The 23,558-nt window shown below is 42.8% G+C and overlaps 1 protein-coding gene and 1 non-coding gene across 2 annotated transcripts; one reads left to right on the forward strand and one right to left on the reverse strand.

Annotated features, from left to right (window-relative positions):
- The first annotated feature begins 13,304 nt into the window (after positions 1-13,304).
- Positions 13,305-13,378, forward strand: TRNAN-GUU (transfer RNA asparagine (anticodon GUU)). The gene has a single exon. It is a non-coding gene; the product is annotated as a tRNA-Asn (tRNA).
- A 3,194-nt stretch (positions 13,379-16,572) lies between these two features.
- On the reverse strand, positions 16,573-22,631 carry ABT1 (activator of basal transcription 1). The gene is made up of 3 exons (XM_046641236.1): positions 22,358-22,631; positions 21,470-21,675; positions 16,573-21,315 (listed from the first exon to the last, which is right to left on the reverse strand). The coding sequence occupies exons 1-3, from the start codon at positions 22,617-22,619 to the stop codon at positions 20,935-20,937; spliced, it is 849 nt and encodes a 282-aa protein (XP_046497192.1). The 5' UTR covers positions 22,620-22,631; the 3' UTR covers positions 16,573-20,934.
- Positions 22,632-23,558: the final 927 nt, after the last annotated feature.

Below are 23,558 nucleotides of genomic sequence, written 5' to 3' on the forward strand. Positions count from 1 at the left end.
TACAGACAGAGAGCCAGAAATTGATCCAATGTATATGGCCTCAAGGCAATTTAAGTGTGTGGTAGGCAGACTTCTAAAATGGTCGCCAAGATTCCTGGCTTAGCTTACACACTCTTTCACCCAGTTATTCAATCAGATGCTAATCTAGGTATTGCTGTCAAGGGATTTTAATGTAATTAAGATCCAAAATTCATTGTATTTAAGATAGGAAGATTATCAAGGTGAGCCTGACTGAATCACATGAGCTCTCTGAGACCAGAGAGCTTTCACCTGGGGTCCTAGAAAAGAAAGTCAAAGATTTAAAGCAAGGTAAGGATTTGACCTGCCACTGTTGGCTGGAAGATGGAGTGGGCTAATGGATGTGGATTGCCTCTAGGATCTGAGAGCAGCCCTTGGCTGACAGTCAGAAAGGAAACATGGACCCAAGTTTTACAACAACAAAGAACTAAATTATGCCAACAATGAGAGTGAGCCTTGGAATGGATTTTTTCCCCAGGCCCTCCAGATAAAAACTTGGCCTCACTGGCACCTTGATTTTAGCCCTGAGACTCTAAGAAGAGAACCAAGCCACTCCATGCCAGACTTCTGACTTACGGAACTGTGAGATAAGAAATATGTGTAGGTTTGTGGTCAATGTCTATGTGGCAACAGAAAAGTAATACAAACAATTTGTTGTCTTTTCTACAAGTGGTACCTGAACAACTGATCAAAATTCCCAATTACTCTGCATTTTGTATTTCAGAAGGATCCAAGGAATTTTCCCTTCCCGAAGTCATTGAGACTTGCATTGACGATATAGCACCAGCATGTTGGAGAAGCTCTGTAGTGGCACACATGAGCAGGCCAGGGATGATGGGGAGATGTTATCCCTGAAAAGACACCACTGATTTCAATGAGGGGTGGTGGGAATGTGGAGTGGCAGTGAGAAAGAGGGTAGCACTTATCCACCAGAGAATATATGGTTGCCATTTCTGTAATAGGCATAATTCCTGGAGTAATAAGTATAATGTATTGGTATGGAGGGTTATATAGCTGTGGCTAATTACTCATAGTGACTTTAGAATTAAACTTACCAAAACACTATGGTTTTACTTAAACTCTATAGTTGGAAAAACTCTTGGTCTGGTAAACAGAAAGTTTATTTGGTTCACCCAGTTGGAGAGTCATGGCCTCTCACCTGGTTTCCAGACGTGGACAGCCAAAAACTTGGAACCCCTTCAAAGAAGAAGCCAGTTCCCTTTGAAGAAAGACTTTGCAACACTGCCACAAATATAGAGGCAGTAAATCTTCCTCCAAGTCTTCCTACACCATTTACTAGCATTTTTTTTCGTCTTTGATGATTTTAGCACAGACCAATACAAGCAATCTGCTTTCATTTGACAGCAACCACAATACACTTCCACAATGTCTTGCTATCAGCTGTCCCACTCTCTGTCATAATCTAGTCCTCAAGAATGCTGAATGGATTCCCACAGCAATTTATACCAGTTTTCTAATTTGTTAACATCATGCACATTAGACCTGGTAAACAAAAAGTAGCAAATACTTAATATGCCTTAGTAAGACATATGCATGCTAGACTGTGGGAGATAACATGTTCAAAATTGCAGTGGTCTGCATATTAAAATGTGATATTGTTTTTTAAATTCAAAACACTCATTATTATGAGGCTTCTTTTGTGGTGTTAAGGAGTGTAAAACATAGCAACATGTCTTTAAGTTTTCTGAGGATTTACCTGGTTTCCTCAGACAACTACACCTCTAGAAATGTCAACTCCTTTACTTCAACCACTTTACAACAGTATTGAGTGAAGCCCAGAACATCATAACACTTTGTAGCTGATATGGTATTGGGAAAACTGGACAGCCACATGCAAAAGAATGAAAGCAGACCATTATCTCATGCCATAAACAAAAATAAACTCAAAATGTATCAAATCTTGAAAATAAGTCCTGAAACCATAAAATTCCTGGAAGATAATATAGGTAGGTAGTACCCTCTTTGACATCGAACTTAAAAGGATCATTTTGAGTACCATGTCTTTTCAGACAAGGGATGCAAAGGAAAAAATAAACAAGTGGGACTTCATCAGACTAACGAGCTTCTGCAAGGCAAAAGAAACTAGGATCAAAACCAAAAGACAACCTACCAATCGGGAAAAAATTTTTGCAAATCATATATCCCATAAGAAGTTAATCTCCATAAAAATAAGGAACTCGCACAACTAAACAACAATAAAACAAGCAGCCTGATCGAAAAATAGGCAGAGGATTTGAACAGACATATTCCAAAGAAGATATACAGACGGCCATAAACACATGAAAAGATGTTCAACATCACTAATCATCAGGGAAATGCAAATCAAAACTACGCTAAGATACCACCTTACGCCTGTTAAAATGGCTATATCACTAAGACTAAACATAAATGTTGGAGAGGGTGTGGAGAGAAGGGAACCCTCATACGCCGCTGGTAGGAATGCAAATTGGTGCAACCACTATGGAAAACAGTATGGAGATTACTCAAAAATCTAAAACTAGAACTACCATATGACCCAACTGTCCCACTACTTGGTATCTACCCAAACAACTTGAAATCAAAAATCCAAAGTAACATATGCACTCCCACATTCATCGCAGCACTATTCACAACAGCCAAGACATAGAAACTATCCAAGTGCCCATTGAATGATGATTGGATAAAGAAGCTGTGGTGTGTATATACGATGGAACACTACTCAGCCATAAAAAAGACAAATTCATCCCATCTGCAACAACATGGAAAGACCTGGAGGGAATTATGCTTAGCAAAATAAGCCAGACTGAGAAAGACAAACACCAGATGATTTCACTCATACGTGGAATATAAACCAGCACATGGACCAAAAAAACAGCTCAGTGGTTACCAGGGGTATGGGGGTGGGGGGTTGGCACAGGGTATGAAGGGGAGCACCTATGTGGTGACAGAAAGAAATAATGTACAAGTGAAATTTCACAATGATGCAAACTATTATGAACTCAATAAAAAATTAAATTAAATTAAATTAAATTTAAAAAGCTGTGCTCTGGTGGATCAACAACGTCATGGAGGAGCAGACTGAGACCATCAGACTATGTCCCTGAGACTGCACCTGCCACTAAGCTGGTCCTTTCTGCTGCTAGGAGTGCTCCATTTCCAACTACCCCTCCATTTGTGAGCACTAATCCACTGCTAGAGAGCTTGAAGATGAAGCAGAACACCTCAGGCCCATTGGCCTTCCCACAATCTGCTGGAGGGGTAACCTAGGTGGCTGCTTCATCTCAGAAGACACACAACCTGCTGGTCCCTCTCACATCCTCACAGCCAGAGACACTTCCAGAAAGCTCTTCAGACGTGAGGCCAATAGTCGCTTGCTCCCTGTTGACTCCTGCTTCTAACATATTACCCATCACGGACACCAACAAAGCCATTTCTGACCCTTTAGGTTGCCAAGCCAAGCTCCCAACCACACCTGCTTCAGTTCCATTCCTCAAGCCAGTTCTTCTGAGTACCCTGACTCCTAACTCTCCTGCATATACAGATCCTGTTGGGTCTTCTGATCTACCCATTTTAGGCCAGTGTTGGAGGCCCAATCAAAAAGCAAGAATGGCAGCCCCTTGGGAGCTGCCACCCACTCACCTGACAGTGTGGCCGGTGGCTCAGGGTTTGGTAGCACAGTCCCATCAGCATGGCTGTTTGGGGGAACAGCTGATCCTAAGGGCAGTGGGTACTCTGAGATATGTGTGTCTGGCCCAGTTAGGTGCTCTACCTCTGGATCATTCAGCTTTGTAGAAGGTCCTAGTTGGACCACTGTTCCATCAGCCCTTTTGAGGGATGCTTGGCGCAGAGTAACCAGGGCCCCTCTACTCAGAGCCCAACCTATGCCTTCTACGGAGCCAGTCCCTGAGGGAGCAAGCCTGATTTGGGAACACCCTCACTGCTGCCTCAGTCAGAATATCCTGTGCTTGGAGGGGGCTGGTAGGCAGCAGAGGTATCCCTAGGGCACTAATGCCCCTGCCCGGATCTCTGTGGGAGGAGGACCTGTCAGAGCATCAGCACCTTCATTTTCCATCAGTTTAGGATCCAAGACAACAGGAGGTCAGTCCCAACTGCAGGCACCCAAAGGTAGAACCTCACAAGAATAGCTTCCACAACAGTTCTGCCCAGCAATTGACGTGTCTCATTTTCAAGTGGAAGCTCAGGTGGGCTCTTACCTTCCTGCTTTTCCTTGGAGCACTCTGGCCTGAAGGGTGGGGAATATAGCCCTTCCTCACTTGCATCTTGGGGACTGGGAACTAGATTCTCCCTTAATCTTTCCCTTCCTTAGGCAGCCTGTAAAATGTGATTTCCTTCCTTCGGCTTTTTAGGGAGCCTATTTGCCCATGCTGTTAGTTGTCCATACATACTCCTTGGAGGAGCTTTTTCTAAAATAACCTTGAATCTAGCTTTTCTTTGGCAAACACTAGTCATCCCTGAGAGACATCCATGGATGCTGCTCCTGCTGAACCACTTCCTCCAGGTCTGCACTGTCCCTTTGAGAGACAGTAAGCCATCCCCACCTTCTCTCTGCCCAATTAGCCCCTAAACACCTAAGGGTTTAAGACTATTAGCTTGGCAGGCACCGGTGGTCAGATTCCTTGCTCCTTGAGAGAGAATCTCTCAGACAGTTTTCTTCCAGTGTTTGAGGGGGCCTAATGCCCATGGCTGCTTACAGCTGTTACCTCCCCCTCCTCCCCTATTTGCTTCAATAGACCCATCTCTGTCTCCCCTGGTTTATGAAAGGCCTTGTTCTTGTGACTTTGTCAGATGTTTGTGTGCATTTGTTCTTTGAGTTGGAGGAAGAATTGATTTGTATGAGAGATGATATATTAGTTTTATATTGCCTCCATAATAAATCACCATTAGCTTAGTGGCTTAAAAAAACACTCATTTATTATCTCACAGGGCTGTGAGCCAGGAGTCCAGCACAAGATGTCCCAGTTGAGTCCCCTGCTCAGGGCTTCATATGGCCAAAATCAAGGCGTTGACTGGGCTGGGCTCTTATCTGGAGGCTTTGGAGAGATTATGCTTCCAAGCTCATTCAGGTTACTTGCATTTTATACTTCCTCACACTTGTAGGACTCAGTCCCCTATCCTTGACTTGTAGGCCCTTCGTTTTCAAGCCAACAAGAGATATCAAGTGCTTCTCTTGTTTCAAATCCCTGATTTCTCCTTTTGCATTTCTCTGAATCCAGCCAGAGAAATTTCTCTGCTTGTAATGGCTCATGTGACTAGATTGGGCCCACACAGAAACCTTAATTATATCTGTAATGTCCCTTTTGCTATGTAATGCAACATATTCATGAGTTCCAAGGATTAAGACATAGACATCTGGGGGAGGCCATGCTGTTAGTAAGAACTGGACTTTATTGCTTGACATATTCTGGGGCTGAGTTTTGGGGATGAAGAAAGCAGCACCACTTTTGTCCCTAAGTGCTGATTCCTGGGTTGTCAAACAATGCATTGATTTTCATGAATGAGGGCTTAGGAGGCAATGGAGACTAAGGAGACAAGGCAAGGGACAGATGGCATGACTGACCCTTACTTCTTCCCTCTGCTGGTTCTCATCCGCCTTTCTGACCTCAGTGCAGCCTATGTTATCTCTAGTATATATTAAGAATCCTGAATTCATGAACATATTTTTGAATATTCATCTTTTTCATGCTTTGAATCTTTTCGTCTAATTTATAATTATTCCTCATGCTCATTTTTCTTCCAAAAGGGACAAGCTTGTCAGCTGGGTGGTTTAGGAAAGAAAGGAGAAATGGCAGCAGGCAGATGCCTAAGGTCATTCTCTGTAACAAGGTCAAGCTCTGTAACAGTGAAAATTCCAATTTTGAATGGGGCATTTTTGTTAGTTTATTTTCACTGACAAACCCCACAGAGTATATAGATGCAACAACACATTGTTCTTGTCCTCATGAATGGGGCATATTTGTTTGGACTTTTTACCATTCTGATTGTAAAAAGACACCCCAAGAACATCAAAATTTGTTCCCTGTGCCAAAAGAGCATACACCCTAGTTGATAAAACAGTATTTGGGTCTTCAACATGACTATGAGCAGCCGAGAAGTCTGTAATAAAACGTGCATGATGAAATGACTACCCAGAGGTCTATAAAGAAGGTATGCATGAGATAATGTAGTCATTTGGAGCAGCCGGAGACCTGTGAAGTCTGGAGGGAGGGAAACTTTCTGTGGGGAGGGTCTTGTGCCTAAAATGTGGGCAGGATTTGATAGACATCAAAGAGAAGTACATCAGTCAGCAAATCAGGGACCACAGAAGGTATTTCAACATGAAGTTCATACAGGGAATTGCTTGGTCAGTGTTAGAAGTCTAATGAAGCAAAAAGGAAATACTGAGGTTACTCAGGGTTGAAAACTGCAGGAAGCAGCTCCTGCCCACTATGATTGGGGTGGGGGGAGTGAAGGAAAGATGTTGGTGTAACAGGAAACGAGAAGGTTAGAGAAGAGGTCTCGGAAAGCTGGACCACAAAGAGGAGGTGCTTGTTGGCTGGGGTTAGTACCTTAGGAGTTCCTAGGATGGGATCTTGTGCAGCTAAGAATCAGACAGCTGAGGAGGGGACAGTTCCTGTATGATGCCAGTACCTCTGAGGGTGCAATAAGCCTGAATGTGCAGGTGTTCTATAAAATTTGGAGAATGGAACAAATTGTTCTCTCAATGCAGAGTGGAGGGCTGTTGCCCTGTAATGCAGAAAGTATCAGAGAACCGACAGTCTTCTAGGGTCCTCTAGTGTCCGACCCTAACAGAAAACCAGTCAACAAAGGAGTAATGTGTTTGGCAGAGTCTCAGCCCAAGCATCCCAAAGCCCAGTGCACAACCAGGAAGCAATCGTGTAGTAATCAGTACATATGAAATAATATCATATATTTTATATTAACTCTTGTGCATACGTGAGGTTTCCTACTATAAGTTACCCCACGGCAAAGATTTTAAAAGGTGTTATTGTTTTCAGCCTTTACTGCATGGGTATTATATCTGTATATATTTTTGTGAAGTAAATTGAATGGAAATTATTTCAAATGTTTCCTATGCTTTTTTCCCCCTGGGCTTCAAATCTAAATCTGAGAGTCAAGATCTGCCTCAGTTACTGGGGCATTTAGTGATTTCCCTCTTATTCCCTCCATAACCCTAAAACCAACAAAACTTTGCTTTTACACCATGATCCTCAGGATTTCTTCCCACATCCTAATTTATCAGGCTGTTTTTGGCAATGCACAATGACTTTTAAAACCAATAAAATGTATTAGGTAAACATCAAGCTACTTTCATATGTGTCTCAGAATTATAGTAAATACAATATGTGAAATGGAAAAATGACCTTTGCACTTCTAAATTTCTCCATTGCTGGTCTGTTCATGTCAGACTCCCCTGAAATTTTCTTTATAGAAGACTAGTTAACAATAAGTACTATACTAACACTATCTCTACTGGGATGGAATGGACATAATGTACTATGGGATTAATGTTCAGACACATCTTTGTACAAAACACTAAGATTTGAATTTCTATCTTCCATTTGATCCAATTTTATAACCACTTAACTAAGTATTTGTACTAAACAAGAGGTATTCAGAATTACTTTACACGAGGGACCAAGCAACTCCTTGCTATGGTTCCAGATCTTTGGAATGAAATTTACTTTAAGGCTCAACTAATCCTGAGAGTGATCACATCTACTTTCAAGGTTTGCAAATAGGGGCAGTAATCCAGCGATGGGGAGAATAATTTCTCCTTGTAAATGGAGAATGTGTTGGGTCCAGGAAATCACGTGAGGGAACAAACTTTTGGGGAATGTCAGTATATGCTTTCCAAAGAAAGAGGAGCAGATGGAAGTCTTTGGACCATGAAATGCCCCTGGAATTCTTAAAAATGTTTGGGACTCTAGTTGTGAAATCGCGGAACAATGCTTGAGCCAGCTATTCTGGTTTCAGGTGGGGGAGATGTTCTTAAGTCATCAAGAATGTCTTTATAGCATTTCTAATTAGATTCTATTTCTGAAGATGATGGACCACGTATTTTATCAATTTAAGGTGTATTAATACTTCTAAAGTCTGCAGATTCAGAAAGTCTGCCAGAGTCAGGAGTCTGTTGGGAGGCAAACTTGGATCAGGACAGAGTTGTCCTGGGGGATCATTTGCTTCTAAGTCTAGGTTTCTTCAGGATCTCACAGGGCGACTTTGGATCCTGGATTTCTGAGCCAACTCACTTTAACCTTCCTCCTTTCTTGATGATCTGATATTCCAGGGGAACCCTATCATCTCAGGCCTTTCCGAAGTTCCCCCTTTAGAACAGGAGCATGTGGATCCTCTTTGACTTCAATATAGTCTTGTTTGCTGTCTGCATTTTATTTTCTTAAGTTGACAATTTTTCCTCAGCACACAGAGCTGACATCCAGTTATCATGAGCTTTCCTCTGGCTTTGGAAAGAACAAATGACACTTTCCAGATTTTCTGCAAGACCTTTAGCTTATTTTCTGTAGGACGCACCTGTTCATATTCATGGCTATCCTCATATACTTTGGAAAGCTTTTCCTTCATATTAAGCAGTGAATTCTCTTTAGGGCAATTATTCCCTGGAATTTCATTTCATTTTCTTGAATGTCACTGTGAAGGTATTTTGTAGATGTGATTAACATTTAAATCAGTTGAATTTAAGTAAATCAGATTCCCTGGATAATGCGGATGAACCTCATCCAATCAGTTGAAGGCTCCTAAAAGCAAAAATTGAGGTTTCCTCAAGAAGAAATTCTGTCCAAAGACTGAAGACTTTGAAACTCACTTTCAAACTGAGCATTTTCTATCTGCATAGATTCTTCTCAAGTATGGACATATTTAACACAATCCAAACGTACTTTTTTCATATTGTCTTTTTTCAGTGAATTTAGTATATTTGATTTCTTTCTTCTTTAAGAGTTTTTCAAGAAGCATTTGATGCACATAAATCAGCTTCTTCAGTGATCCTTTTAATGAATTATGGAAGGAAATCCATTTTCTGAATTATTCTTTATATACAGTTCCAATTTACATCATCCATGTTATCTTCTCCAGGTACAGCAGTCAGATCTGTCATGCTTAAAGAACTGATCTGACATTCCCTATGAGTAAAAAGTCATCCATATTATAGAGTTTCAAACATTCAATTTTTCATTCTGTTCTGCTTCTTGTGAAAGCAGATTGAGACTTTTCTGAAAGTGGGTCTTTCTATCTAGACCACTGTTTTTAACAATCAGAAGTTGTTCTTTATATTTCTGATATATTTTTGAAGGCTTTAGCCACTTGGTCTTGGAAAGTTGTCAATTCATCACCTAATTCTCTGTTCTTGTGAAGATAGCCATCAAATCACCTTATTCTGGACATTTAGATTTCTCTTCTTTCATTTTTTTTTAATTCAACTTCAGTAAAGAGCTGACTTTTAAAAATGACTCCACACCTTCATACTCCCTTCTAATAAGACAGAACTCCTGAAGATTTTTACAAATTTTGCTCATCTAGAGCAGAAAATATCATAGAAAGCTGATTTTTTAAACGTACCTAAATAGGCTTTAAGCTGCTAAAAAAAATTACAGCTACACAAATCACCAACCCCCACTGACCTCACATCCTTAGGTCACAGCCTCCCACGTCTTCTTCAGAGCTTGCCCAGAGTAAAGCTGCTCGCCAATCCACAGGCTCTCCATGTTTACCACAGCACCACTGGGCAACAGCAGACTATACACAGCACAAAGCTGAGCATTCCCTTCAGAATCAGAGCAGTGCTGGCAACCAGAACAGACCATCTATGAAGCCGTGGGGCGGGGCAGGTGCTTAACATGTTCAGTATAGTAATACTTCTCAGTCTCTTTCTGGACATGTCACACACAGCTGTCATTGCTCCATTGTCAGCAAATGGGCACACACTACAAACTATTTTTCTTGCAGACAGTAAATAGGGTGTTCTGGCTAATCAAATATTCTGGTGTTTTTGCCTCCACAGAATTTATCCTTTAGAGAAATAACTCTTTCCCCACTAGATGTGATTCTGATTGTTTTCAATCATGGAACCCCATGGCCCTAAGCACGGCTGTCAGTTTGTAACACAATATAGATGAAGCCAATTGCTTTTTAACGGACTTTTAATCCTGAGTGGAAATGACACAGAGAAGGATACACCATTGTGGCTGGAAGGTGGGAAGCAGGGAAATCCTGCTATAACCAAACATTAAAGAGGCTGCCAGGGCCAGACCCCTGTTCGGGGAAAGGAGGGTTATGATCAGGAGATGGAACTTATTCCTAGGGCAATGGACAGCCACAAAGTCTTTTAAAGAGGGAGTCTCTGCCTCTCTCGGTTTCAAATTGTCTCTCTCTTTTTGCCTCTGGGCCCCTGCTTCCTATGTCTCTGAATTTCTATCTCTCTATGTCTCTAAAGGTGTCTCTCAGTATCTCTGCATGACTCTCTTTCATCTATCTCACTGCCTCCCTCCTCCCTCTGTCTCCATGTCTGTCATTCATAATGTGTCCTTATGTCTCCATATCTCTAAACTTCCTCACTAAGGTCCCCATCAATCTTACTCCTGTTGCTGCATAAGGAGCAGAGGGGCATGAAAGCATTTGTGTGTCTCCACAGTGTTTCCTCGTGCACCTGCAGATGCCCTTAAATTAGAGACTTCCTGAGACCTCCCAAATCTTCACTTTTTAGGTCTTAATTATTGACTTTTGCAGACAGCTCTCCTCTGACCCTAAAGACCCCTGTTCTCCGACTGAAGAGAGCTCTCAATCATTAAATCCCACAAAACTTCAGTCATTGGCCCCAAAAACAATCCCTGAATTCCATAAATCAGGGGCCATTCTCCCCCACTCTACCTCTCAGTTATCACACAGGCCTGTCCCTACTGCTCCCGCCACCCTCTCATGCTATATTGTGCTCCATTTTCACGTGTATTGACTCTGGAGGTGTCCCGGGGATGTTCCTCTTTAACATGAAGGAATATAGACAACGCTGCTGCCCATCCTCAACATAAATGTACTCCCTAGGAAACACACACATTCACACGCTCACACTCTGATACTTCCAGAAACACTGGGCTCACAGAAATACTCAGCTGTCCATCCCATGCTGACCACTCATGGACCACACACAGGCTGACAACACATTAACACAGGCACATACAAACAGACACACAGACACTCTGATGCTTCACCACGAACACTGAACGTACACATGGATCACATTCACACTTTGAACAAACTGACCCATCCTGACCTCACACTGATCCCCAAAACACATAAACACACATCTGACCTTCTCATCCACACACACACACGCTCTCTGGCTCCAACTTGCTAACAACCTACAGACTGTACATTATCACTTAAATATATACCTTCACAGTCAAGACACACACACTCCTCCCACTTGGTAGTCAAGTGAAAAGCAGAATTGGGGGGTAATACAATCTGGAAGCAGGTTTCAACTCACTCAGGTTCCACTTCCACAGAACCCTGCTGAGCTCCCCATGGATGCCCAAGGACTTGCCCAGTGTAAGGGCAAGTGGTGCCTGGATTCCAACTAGCGTCCCTGGGGCTGAAGGAGGCTGGATTGTTCAATGACTGCAGGATCCTTAACCAAGAGGTGACCCACCTGCTTTGTTTGTGTATATGCACGCGCGCGCGTGTGTGTGCGTACACACACATCTGATTGTGCGGATAGTGCAGACAATTGCACTAAAGAATCATACATGTTCATTAACATGATAGGTATGATAAAGATAAATAAAATTCTACCACACAACTCTAAAGCAATAATTTGGGAAAAAATGAAAATCAGAGTGTGCAATACTGAGCTATAGTAATTATAAAAATAATTCCACTTGCGGAAAGTGGAGTGAAATAACGCACACAAGAGAATAACTTAATTAGTTGAAAAGAGAAAACGACATTCATCATTTTTGCTGATAAATGCAGAGTCACCCTAGTCAACCTGCAGGCCTGTGAACATGATAATAAATGCTTGTGTTTAAGATGCTGTGGTGGTTAATTTTATGTATCTACTCGGCTAGGCTATGGTGTCCAGCTGTTTGGTCAAACACTAGTCTAGATGCCTCTCTGAAGGTATTTTGTAGATGTGATTAACATTTAAATCAGTTCAATTTAAGTAAATCAGATTCCCTGGATACTGTGGATGAACCTCATCCAATCAGTTGAAGGCTCCTAAAAGCAAAAATTGAGGTTTCCTGAAGAAGAAATTCTGTCCCAAGACTGACCTAGGAATCCTGCCTGAGTTTCCAGCCTGCTTGCCCACTCTACACACAAGCCAATTGATAGACAGATACATAGATAGACAGACAGACAGATAGATGATAGAGATAGATATTGAGAGAGAGAGAAGGATTTATTATATATATTCTGCTTCTCTGGATAATCCTGACTGATACAGCCACTGACATTTTTTAGTGTCTTGTTACACAGCAAAAGCTAAATGAAGCAACTAAAGGCTAGAAGTTATGTCTAAAGTCCTAATTAGATCCAAGTTCAATCTTTTTGGCAAGAAGATCATGTAAGTGATGCTGTATACTTTCTGTGACTTCGTCAGTAAGCACATAATGTTAACTTGTCCCATGGTTAATGATGCTAAATTTGATCCCTAGTGTAAGCGGAGACATAGGTCTCTTTGTAAAGATTTGTTTTTCTCTTTGAGTTGGCAAGTGATCTCTGTGATGCTTCTTTGGTACCATGAGAACATCATGTTTCCTAGGAAGTATCCTTTTTTACCTGATAGTTTTAGGGTCCATTGATAAACCTTGCAAAAGATTTTCCCTAAAATGGTTTTCCCCTCTTCGTTGCTCTTACTAGTGCTAGCTTCCTCTATATGGAATCCTTCCAGAGGCTTCTCCATCAACTGAATTATGAGTGAAAACTCTCTCGTTGAACTGAAAATAAATGCTGCCCAGCTGTCTTTCCTTTGATTATACTCACATTCATTCACGCTTATTTGGGTGAACAGTCACCAGCTCGCGTCCTGCTCCCCACCCACTCGACATTGATGTTCCTCTCTAAGAATAATATCTATATGATTAAAACTTCTGTTTTTAAAACACACCATTAACATAGTGATAATGAAGATCAAGAAGCGAGGGAACATTTTTCTAATATATATACTCAGCAAAAGATTCATTTCTAAAATAGAGCATGCGGTTTAGACTGAAAGAAAAATAATCTTGTTGGAAAGTAAAACGGCCAGCACCATCGTCTCTGTGGCGCAACCGGTTAGCGCGTTCGGCTGTTAACCGAAAGGTTGGTGGTTCGAGCCCACCCAGGGACGGTGTCGGCACGTAGGGTTCCTTAGGGGCTTTGTCTACGAGTTTTACGTCTGAGAACTGCTAGTTTTACTGCCGAGATTGTGTCTGACAAATATCAGATTCTGACAGTTTTCACAGGTTAAATGAAAATCAAACTAACGTGCCTCCCCAAGTACTCTTTGGGACAAACTCACTGATTAAAATTTACCGAACCCCTTCGATATACTATCAGATATGAGTGCAATCCGTCATTTTGGACGTAACTTCTCATTTTGTTTCCAGACTCCATCTCCCTCATCTGTGTTGATCCATCCAGTAGAGTCCACACCGCGAAGAGCAACAGCGATCACTTGGCCAAGACCTCGCGAAGCTTGCCCACCACACCGAGCTGACGTAGACGCTACCTGAATCAGCTCCTTGCTTCGGGCTTTGGACGCAGTAACAGACGGCGAAGGAGAGTGCTGGAGGCCCCCATCTGGGATACACCTGGGTTTCCAGTAACTTTGGTCTTTTCCGAAATCATCCGAGTTTCCTCGCTTATAAAATGAATACCAAAGATGATCTCTTATACTTTTCATAAAAGGTATTTTGACATTATCTACCAAAATTACTCAGCAATTCTACTTCTGAAAATTTATACAATTACTGTATTTGTGCAACTAAAATTGACCAGTGTCAGATTTATTCATCACATTTAAAAGAAAAATAATGACAAGAAGCTACAGGTCCATCCATTAGGGCCTGGTTAAATGATTCATCACACATTGGAAGTGGAGGCAAAGGGGAAACCAAAAAGGAACTCTGTATTGACGTGCAGCGGATGTACTGAGAACCTCCCTGGGCTGCACTAACCCAGGCAGCCTCAGGCAGCCACAGCCTGCCCGCTACCAGACCGGTTGAAAGGGGCTGGGCGCGCCCCCGGCCATTGCAGGAGGCGTCACGAGGTTTATGATGTCTCTCCCCTCAGCCCGCCTTCTTGTCTCCAAGGTCGCCTATGGACCAAACTTGCCTGCAAGCCAGCTGACAAGAGGTCCAAAAATGTGGTTTGCAGGCCCTGGTAACAGAAATTTGGAAAAGGAGTTGAGAGAAAACAAATGACCATTATGAAAGCCAATCAAAGCAAATTGTTCCTTGAAAAGGACTTGTTTTCTATCTTCTATCCCTTTAGGTGAGTAAACTTCTATTGTCAGGCACTCTCACATTAAATTAAGTGAAAGCTATAACTGGACTCTGTTGTCTTATTCTTTACTCCATGGTAATTAGTGCTTCCTTTTAAAATTCTGCCCTAGATTTTCAAACGGTGCCATAGTGAAATGTACACCCGGAAATGCAAGACATTTTCCATTAGATTATTTGCTCTTTTTTTTTTTTAAGACTTTATTATTTCCTTTTTCTCCCCAAAGCCCCCCGGTACATAGTTGTATATTCTTCGTTGTGGGTTCTTCTAGTTGTGGCATGTGGGACGCTGCCTCAGCGTGATCTGATGAGCAGTGCCATGTCCGCGCCCAGGATTCGAACCAACGAAACACTGGGCTGCCTGCAGCGGAGTGCGCGAACTTAACCACTCGGCCACGGGGCCAGCCCCTATTTGCTCTTTTTTTTTTTAAGACATTATACCATAAATTCCTGTTCTGTTGATTTCCAAGAAAAAGCTTTTTTTGTTGCGGAAAAATGGGTATTTTCTTTCTTTCCCATCCTCATGTCTGATTTTCCTTACCCTATTGCATTTAACAATATGCATTTCTGTATCTATATGACTCTCATAATTTTTGCCTTCCTTTCAGTTTTCATAAACTTGCTCTATCAGATAGCAAGACATCATTTTACCCCTCATGTTCACTTACTCTTTTTAGAAATCTCAGAACCAAAATTTACTGCTCAATTAATGTATTTGGGCTCTAAACAACATCTTTCTAAATAGGTTTGGGCATTCCCCCCATGTATTTTTAAAGGTTTGCAGTGGAAGTGTATCTCCATTTTGTTGAAATAGTTACCGTCATAGATTTTTGCATTAGTTTCCAGTGGCTGCTATAATCAATTACCACAAACTTGGTAACTTAAAATAAGACATTTATTCTCTTACAGGTCCGGAGGTCAAAAGTCTGAAATCAGTTTCACTGAGCCAAAATCAAGATGTTGGTAGGACAGTTCTCCTTCCAGAGGCTCTAAGGAGGAGTCTCTTTCCTTACCTTTTCCGGTTTCTAGAGATCATTCTTTACATTCTTCAGCTCATGGGCCATTCCTCCATCTTAAAAGCCAGTGGTGTAGGTGGGAAGCATTCCCCCAATCTACCTGCCATTGTATTGTGACAAGGTCTGGCAATGGAAGGAGAATCGTGCAAGGCACTTCTCCAGGGAACATAATTCTTTAAGCAGAGTCCTTTGTCCTCCTTTCTAAAGCCTATTACTGATTAACGTCTTCCCTCTGTCCTGGAATCCTTGTAAAAACAGGCAGAACTAGCAATAAACATATCTCAAAGAACAAACAGCAGCCCCCAAGGATGAGGGGGTCTATATTCCGTTAATTATATACTCGCTGTCCTCCTAACTTCTTTGAAGACCCTGAAACTATGTAACCTCTTCCTAAACAATCGATATGTATGCTGCACATCTGGTATGTAGATGACCACCTTTATTACCTTTCGTCACGCACTGCTCCTCACCTGTTGTTCCCATGACGACAATAGTTAGACCACCTCGTGTGATTTTTTCCTATAGAAGTGTACCCTGTCCCCGAAATAAATTGGACTTGCTTGCAACTGCTTCGAGTCTCACGTCTAGCACTTAAACACTTTCGCCGACGCCGTCTCTCCCGCGGGAACCTGGACTCTGCCGAGGCTGGACCCCGGCAGTATAGCTTTTCTCTGACTCTGCTCCCCTCTCCTTCCATCACATGGACTTTTCTTCCACATCAAATCTCCTCTGCCTCCCTCTTATAAGAACACTTGTAACTAAATTTAGGGCCCATCCAGATAATCCAGAATAATCTCCCCATCTCAAGAGCCTTAACTCAATCACACGTGTGAAGTCCTACATAAAGTAACGTTTACAGGTTCTGGGAATTACATGTAAAAAAATACTTGAGTTATCTACACTGAAAACAAGTTATTTCTGAGAAAAATTAAAGAAAGCTTAAATAAATAGAAGAATACTCCAAGTTCATTAAATGGAAGATTCAATATATCATAAATATATCACTCCCCAAAGTGATCTACACAGTAAATATAATCCCAATCAAAACTATAGCAAGATTGTGTAAACTGAAAATTGATTCTAAGAAAATACAAAGGGACAAAGATAACCAAATCAATCTGAAGAAGTAACAACTGGACTTCTATTTCCATACGTCCAGATCCATCATAAAGTCATAATAATAAGACATTGCAGTATTGGGGCAAAGACAGACAAATAGAACTAATGGAGCAAAATAGAATCAAATTTATGGCAAAAATCAACCTGCAGCACAGTGAATGGATGTTGAATATTATCGTGATTTTTTCTGCAAATATGGAGATTATTATATGATTTCCCTTTGTTCTATTGATATGATTAAACATATCAATTTTCAAGTGTTAAGCCAACTTTGAACTTCTGAAATAAACCCAACTTGCTCATATTATGTTATCTCTTCTATATTTTTCTGGATTCAGTTTGCTAATATTTTGCTTAGTAGTTTTGCATCTAACATCAAAGTGGTTAGCCTGTAATTTTCATTTTCCTTAATTCTATCTTGCAGACATACTCATACCATACACATCAATATAAGTACAAATATGTTCATCACAGCATTTCTATGATAGTAAATAACTGGAGGCAACCTAAATACACAGGTTAGCAAATGGCTAAAACTTTGTTACAATCATACAATTATATATGGTGGTTAAAAAGATTATGGAGCATGAAATTGTACTACTGTGCTCACCAAAAAGCGTATTACAACTCTACTATCTACCTTCCTATTTCTATATGAATAGAAAATATCCCAGGGTACACATTTTTTCATTTACTCCAAGAAACGTGTTTTCGCAAACTGTTCTGGAATAGTTTTCCCTGGCTAAGAGCCTTTATGATGGAATTATTTATTCCTAAACGGATTGAGTTTAAAACAGACAGAATCACACAATCCTTTTGAAATTCCAAGCCAGAGCGAGGCCGAGGGGCAGGCTCAGGTTTCAGACCTGGAGTACCGTGGTTTGTGTAAAGCCACAGTAGTCCCTCGAGGGAGGCGAGTGGGTGGAAACTGGCGTGGAGTTCAGGTATTTCTCAGGCACTTTAGGGCCAGTCCTGGAACGCAGCGGCCTCGCCCTCACCCTCATTCACACTGAGCTCCCGGGAAGCCTCAATCCATTGAAGCTGCTCTTTGCCTGTTAGAAGACAGCCTTCTCAAATACATCTTTCTGTCTCTCCCACCCTTTTTACCCTTTCTGGGTGGTGCTCACGCTAATCCCAGCCCCGCCCTCCTCAATCCTGTAGGAAAGGCTCCCGGACAAGACTGGTTGGTGTCCTTACCTGCTCAGGGCTCTAAATTCTTCCGCATCCTCCTGTCTTCACGCCTAAGAGGGAGGCTGACAGGGGAACACTTTACATTAATCTTCACAGGAGCTTGCTTCAAGTGTCGAAGCTATTTAGGACGTTTTTGTATTGTAAAAAATTAGAGACTAGAAAAGCACACGATTTAACCATTTCTTTCCATTCCATTCCTCTGGCTGAGTTATTACTCAGCATCTCAGATGCAGTTTTGTGTGGGCGTGGGGATAGCAGATGTAACTGACCAAAGAGGAACTGCCTCTTCGGCTGGGAGTTGGACACAGGACTCCCTCAAAACGGGCAGCAAATCTAATACTGGACCTCAAACAACTTGCTAAAACATTAACTCTATTGGAGGAACTGGGCACTGAGGCTTACACAAAGAGTCTTTCCCTTCCCAACTCTACTGTAATAACAGCAAGACAATTTCCAGAGATATGAGAAATCATGGAAAAGTAAATTGAGGAAGAGTACGCTAATTGTGACTTTAGAACATTTTTAGGAATAATATCACTGACTCAGACACCCCATATTAAAGCCGTCGTACTCTTTTTAACTGCCCTTCCTCTTTTTACTGATTTAGTCTATTTCCAACAAATGCATAGTCCCAGTTTCTCAGTTGTGAGTGGAACTAAGTTGATTCACAGTATTAATTATAACAACAGGTTCATAATTGAGTCTAATTGTATACGAGATAGTTGGGAGTTAAATTATCCAGTTAGCAACTCTGGGTATTAGATAAAATAAATCCATTCATTTTTACAGCTACTCTTCACTCTTTACAAGCCCATGTCCCCTGAGATTCATCCAACAATCATTTATCATATGCACACTGGGAAAGCATCCAGGAAAGATGCTGGGAATAAAAAATACTAAGTGGCAAATTGTGTCCTATCTGAGCCTGTCTTTAATGGTGGAAATGCGGGGATAATACAGTACTTATGATTGTATATGAAGTAATTCATATAAAAAAACTGAGTGCTGTTTAAGTGGGAACAAAATTATAAGTGTAAAAAATGTATTTTCCAGCCCTCAAAGGAGTTAAGTCTAGAGGGAATCAAGATGACAGTTTCTGGGAAATTTTATTCTACTCATTCTTATTTTCATTCCTCACTCCACCTGTGATTTACCCAGCTTACCTGGCTGCAGGTGTGAGCTCTTTGTGCAGAACTATTTGAACTGGAACCTGAGATGCTCACCTTGAATATACTGATACCTAATGTCAACCAGTCTGGGAACATAATTTCATTCTTTCAAGAAATTATTAAGCCCTATATGTGTTTTACTTTCTAAGCTGTTAGCAACTTGAGCGGAAGATAAGTTTCTTCTTCATCTTATATTCTCTTTATCTAGCAACAACAGCAATGGGCACTCAGAGTTTTGAATAAATGAATACAACAGCTTGTGAAATTCTGACACTGGATTTTCCTGGTAATCTTGGAAGACATCATGACCTGAGGAAACAATCCACATGAAACAAACTCACAAGAAATGAACACAGAAACAAGGATATCAAGTTTCTAAAATGAGAGTACAACACTACACAGGAGATGTGTTTGTGTGCTGGGTAGGAGAGAGAAATGTTACACCAAGTAGACAGTAATTTTTTAACGTATGGTCATTTTTATGCTCCCAAATAAAATGTACCTATCAAATTAAGATCTTAATATGGGTAGGTTATTTTAGAGCCAAACAAGTGGATGAACCCACTTCACCCAAAGAACACATGGATACTTATATTGATGACAATGAAAAAAAAAATAAACAGCACAAGCAAAATCAAATTATTATTATCACTCTACCACTTCCTGTTAAGTTTAACAGCCTAGACACGGATCAGTTTTAATCTATACAAGGCTGTGTATAGATTTCTTAGTTTATTGTGACCTCAGTTTTCAGTTCCTGAGTGGCTCACACTCACTCACTGTAGCCTCCAGGGCTGCTCTGCATGTTGTTTGTGAACCTTCCCTTGTCTAAGCCCCAACACGCAGAAGTGCACCTGAGAGGAACCATTTGAACCCAACTACCGCCAAGGTTCTGCCCACCTTTACAATGGTTTGAACCCAACACTCCATCCATGGAGCTTTGTTTCCAATTACAGGAACACAATAGGCTCTTTCAGACTTCTGTTTGCTTTTCAGGAATGATCTGGAAAACTGGGTGAAAAGTGACCCACCTCTGAAGACTGGGCAGCAATCAGGTCCACACGGAGGGCACTGCTTACCTTCCCAGACAGAGTCAACCATGCTCTCCCATGGCTCCCACTCTACCCCTAATACACATCTACCGTGATGCCTGTACATTTATTTCTATACATTTATTTTTCTACACATTTATAAATATCTGCCTCTTTCTAGTAGTCTATAAGACTATATGTCCCCATTTAGTAACTTAGTAAATGCTTAATTAGATAACTGATTGATAAAATGGGCTAAGAAATTAATTAGATAGATAGAAAAGGGTCCAGGTTGAATGAGGGAGCTCTGAGACCAGGAGATAGAACAAAGGTGAGTCAATGGGACACAAGGAAATGGAAGCTGGAACTTATCCAATGACCACTCCCCCATAAACTACCAAAGGCATATAAAAAAAATACATGTTTTTCTTTTCTATAAATACATTTGGAAGGTGGCTCCCAATCCAGTCCTACCCCATTTCCCCAGTCTCTGTTAATCTTTTCTAAACAAAAAGGATGTTGCTGCTGCCTTTACCTGTGGTTAGTAAACAGCTGCCAAGATCAGCCATTATCACCCTAGCTTGAAGTAGACGCTCTTTCTGGAGGCAGGAAGGATTTTTACAGGGGCTCCCTAGGCAGGAGGCAGGTAGGCAAGAATCAAACAAGACAAAACAGGCATCTGCAGTAGTCATAAGTATGAATTAGGCTCTTCAGCCAGACATGTACAAGAGTTGGAGCCAGATGGAGAGGCCTACACTTCTATGTCTGGGCTCTCATCAGAGACTCCTGGTCTGAGAAATACAAGAAAATGTCTGTCGGGAGAGTCAGTATCAGGAAGCAGGGCTGGGCTAGGAGGTGGAAGGGGCCTCTCTCCTCCTCAAGAGTCCTTGACCAGAGAGGGTTCCTCCATGCTCTCTGAGGGTGGTGGGGCTCCAAAGATCCTAGCAAGGAGCCCTCGGTTGGAGCGGGCCTGGTCCTGCACGTTAGCCAGGCGAGCCCGTTCACGTCCCCCTGGCCGAGCTGCCTTCCGGGCCCTCAGCTCCTGCTCAGTAGGACGCTGGGCAAAGGCCCAAGTGCTATCCGGGCGGGCAGAGTCCCCATCAGCGGCAAGGAAGCGCTGTCCCCGCTCCACACTTTGAAGATAGAAGTCAGTCTCACGCTTGGCCTGGGCAACCTCGGCCCTCAGGCGTTGCCTGCGCACCTGACGCTCAAAGGCAAGATGCTCGCTGAGATGGGACCAGGTGAAACGGTGCAGGTACTGCGGACAGGAAAACAAGAAAATATCTGGGTAGAGTACGTCACGGATGGAAAGGAGTCGACAGAAGTGGGGCCAACAAGAGGTCACAGAGGTGTCTGGGCTGGGGTTGGGAAGGTGGGAGGATGAGAGGTGCAGCAGCAAGCCTACCCCTCACCTTGAGGTTCCACAGGTCGTAGCGGAAGGGGCTGCGCCTGCGGGCGCCCATAGGCGTGTTGTGCAGACTGGCCGCCACTCGCTTGGCTACTCGCTTGTCCCGGAACTCCACCCAGCCCTCGGTGTAGTCCTTGCTGTACTTGGACCGCTTTTTTCCTCCCGTGGTCGAAGCTGCCGCTGCCTTCTTCTTGCGCCTCACGAACCCATCTACGCATCAAAGACACAGCAGTGGTCAAGGAGGCCGACGCAGCAACCACTCAACCGCATCTTCGACTCCCCGAGTTCTGCAATCCTGCCCGCGGGCCAGGACCCCACTCAAAGTCTTTGCCCGGAAGAGAAGAACTACAGGTGCACCCCTTCCCCTCTGCACCCTTCCCCCATGTCTAGCTCGATCCTTTCCTCAAGCGTCAACTTCAGGAAATCAGGTCTGCCCTGAATATTCTATTTAAAAGCCGCACAGACCCCCAAACCCAAATCCAAACAGCGCCTGTAGGAGAGCCAAGGGCGGCACATTTATATACTGTCTCCTGACCTGGGCCAAGACGGCAAAGGGATCCGTTCAGTGTAGTGAAAAAACCACCGAGGTTTCTACTCAGGCTGTACTCATTTAACAAAGTGGTAAAATGAGATCAGGAAACGGGTGGGCAGAGGTAAGACAATCCAAAAGCTAAGTGTCCGAGAACTAAGGCTCAGCTACCCTGACTGCGCCACCCACACCCTACCCGAGCCTCCTAGCAGACACGCGCACTACAGATTTACCAAAGGGGGACGGCGTCCGGCCCGAGCGCCTCAGCGCCTCAGACCCACGCAGCCGAGGCAACCGCACATGCGTGCTGACCGGCTGCGACAACCACCCTCCTGCCCTCACCGCAAAGGCCAGCGCGCTTACCCTCAGGCTGGAAAAAAACGCGCCCGACCTCGCCATAGGCGCTGAGAAGGTTCCGTACGTGCAGAGGCCGAAAGCGGGGCGGGATGTGGCCCAGGTACACAATACCCGGCACCACCCGCTTCTTGCCGCCGCAGGCTGCCTCTTCGGATTCCTCCTGCTCCTCCTCCGCCTCTGGTTTCTGGTCTCTCCCTTCCAGAAGCTCCTGCTCCGCGGCTTCCTGTTCCGATTCCTCTGCCTCCATGCTTGCGGATCCGTGAGGCATGACAGCCGTAAAGCGCCGCGCCGTCAGACGCGCATCCTGTGCGCCGTCCAGCAGCGAGGGGGCGGGGCCGATGCGGGTGAGGACAAATGAAAGAACGAGACTGGCCTGCAGGCGGATCCGGGCCGAGCGGAGAGGGCGGAAGTGGGGTCCCAGGTCAGCCGGGAGATTCAAAGCGTGGCGCGGGATCCAAGGCTCGGGAGAGTCAAAAACCGCCTGACTCCTGAGCGGGAGAGGCAGGACCTGAAGAGGCAGATCCCCAAGTATAACATACCCTTGATGAGACGCAGATCCCCAAGTATGACAGACGCCTAATGAGACGCAAAAAGGCGGAATGAGGCAGGCCATTCCGGAAATCTTGAAGAACTGTTTTGGGAGTGGGGGTGTTTTCTTGTTCTAGCAATCAAAAGAGCATTTTACCCAAGGGACCCGGGTGCGACTCTGGTTGGGAGAGTGCTCACCCTTTTCAAGTTTATTTAAATTTCCATTTTTAAATTAATTGAGTTATGAAATTTTAATTATTTTTCAAAATTTAAGTTAGAGCTTTGTGTATTTTTAAGCTTAAGTTTTGAAAACCTAATTTAACTGCAAATAGAGCTTAGGGAAATTTAATTAGTTTAAGGTTTGAAAATTTTAGTCGTGAATTTTTAGTTTAAAATATTCGTTTTAAATTTGGCTTTGTGTGTAAGATGTCTAGAAAATTTAAATGAGTAACTATTTTATTTTAAAAACTTATTTGGCGTCTATTATATATTTGCATTGATACATTATTCATATTTATATTTATATTACAAATACATTCTGTCAAATGTATACACTGCCCGGATTTAGGCGACTCCGGGGTGGCGCGCTTAGTTCTGGCCTCCGGGGACCTGTCTTCACAGATTTGGCCTCATCACAAATTGCCTTTCCGTCTAAGCGCTCAACAACCGCGGGAACAGA

Source organism: Equus quagga, chromosome 15 (assembly GCF_021613505.1).
Source record: "Equus quagga isolate Etosha38 chromosome 15, UCLA_HA_Equagga_1.0, whole genome shotgun sequence".
NCBI lineage: Eukaryota > Metazoa > Chordata > Mammalia > Perissodactyla > Equidae > Equus > Equus quagga.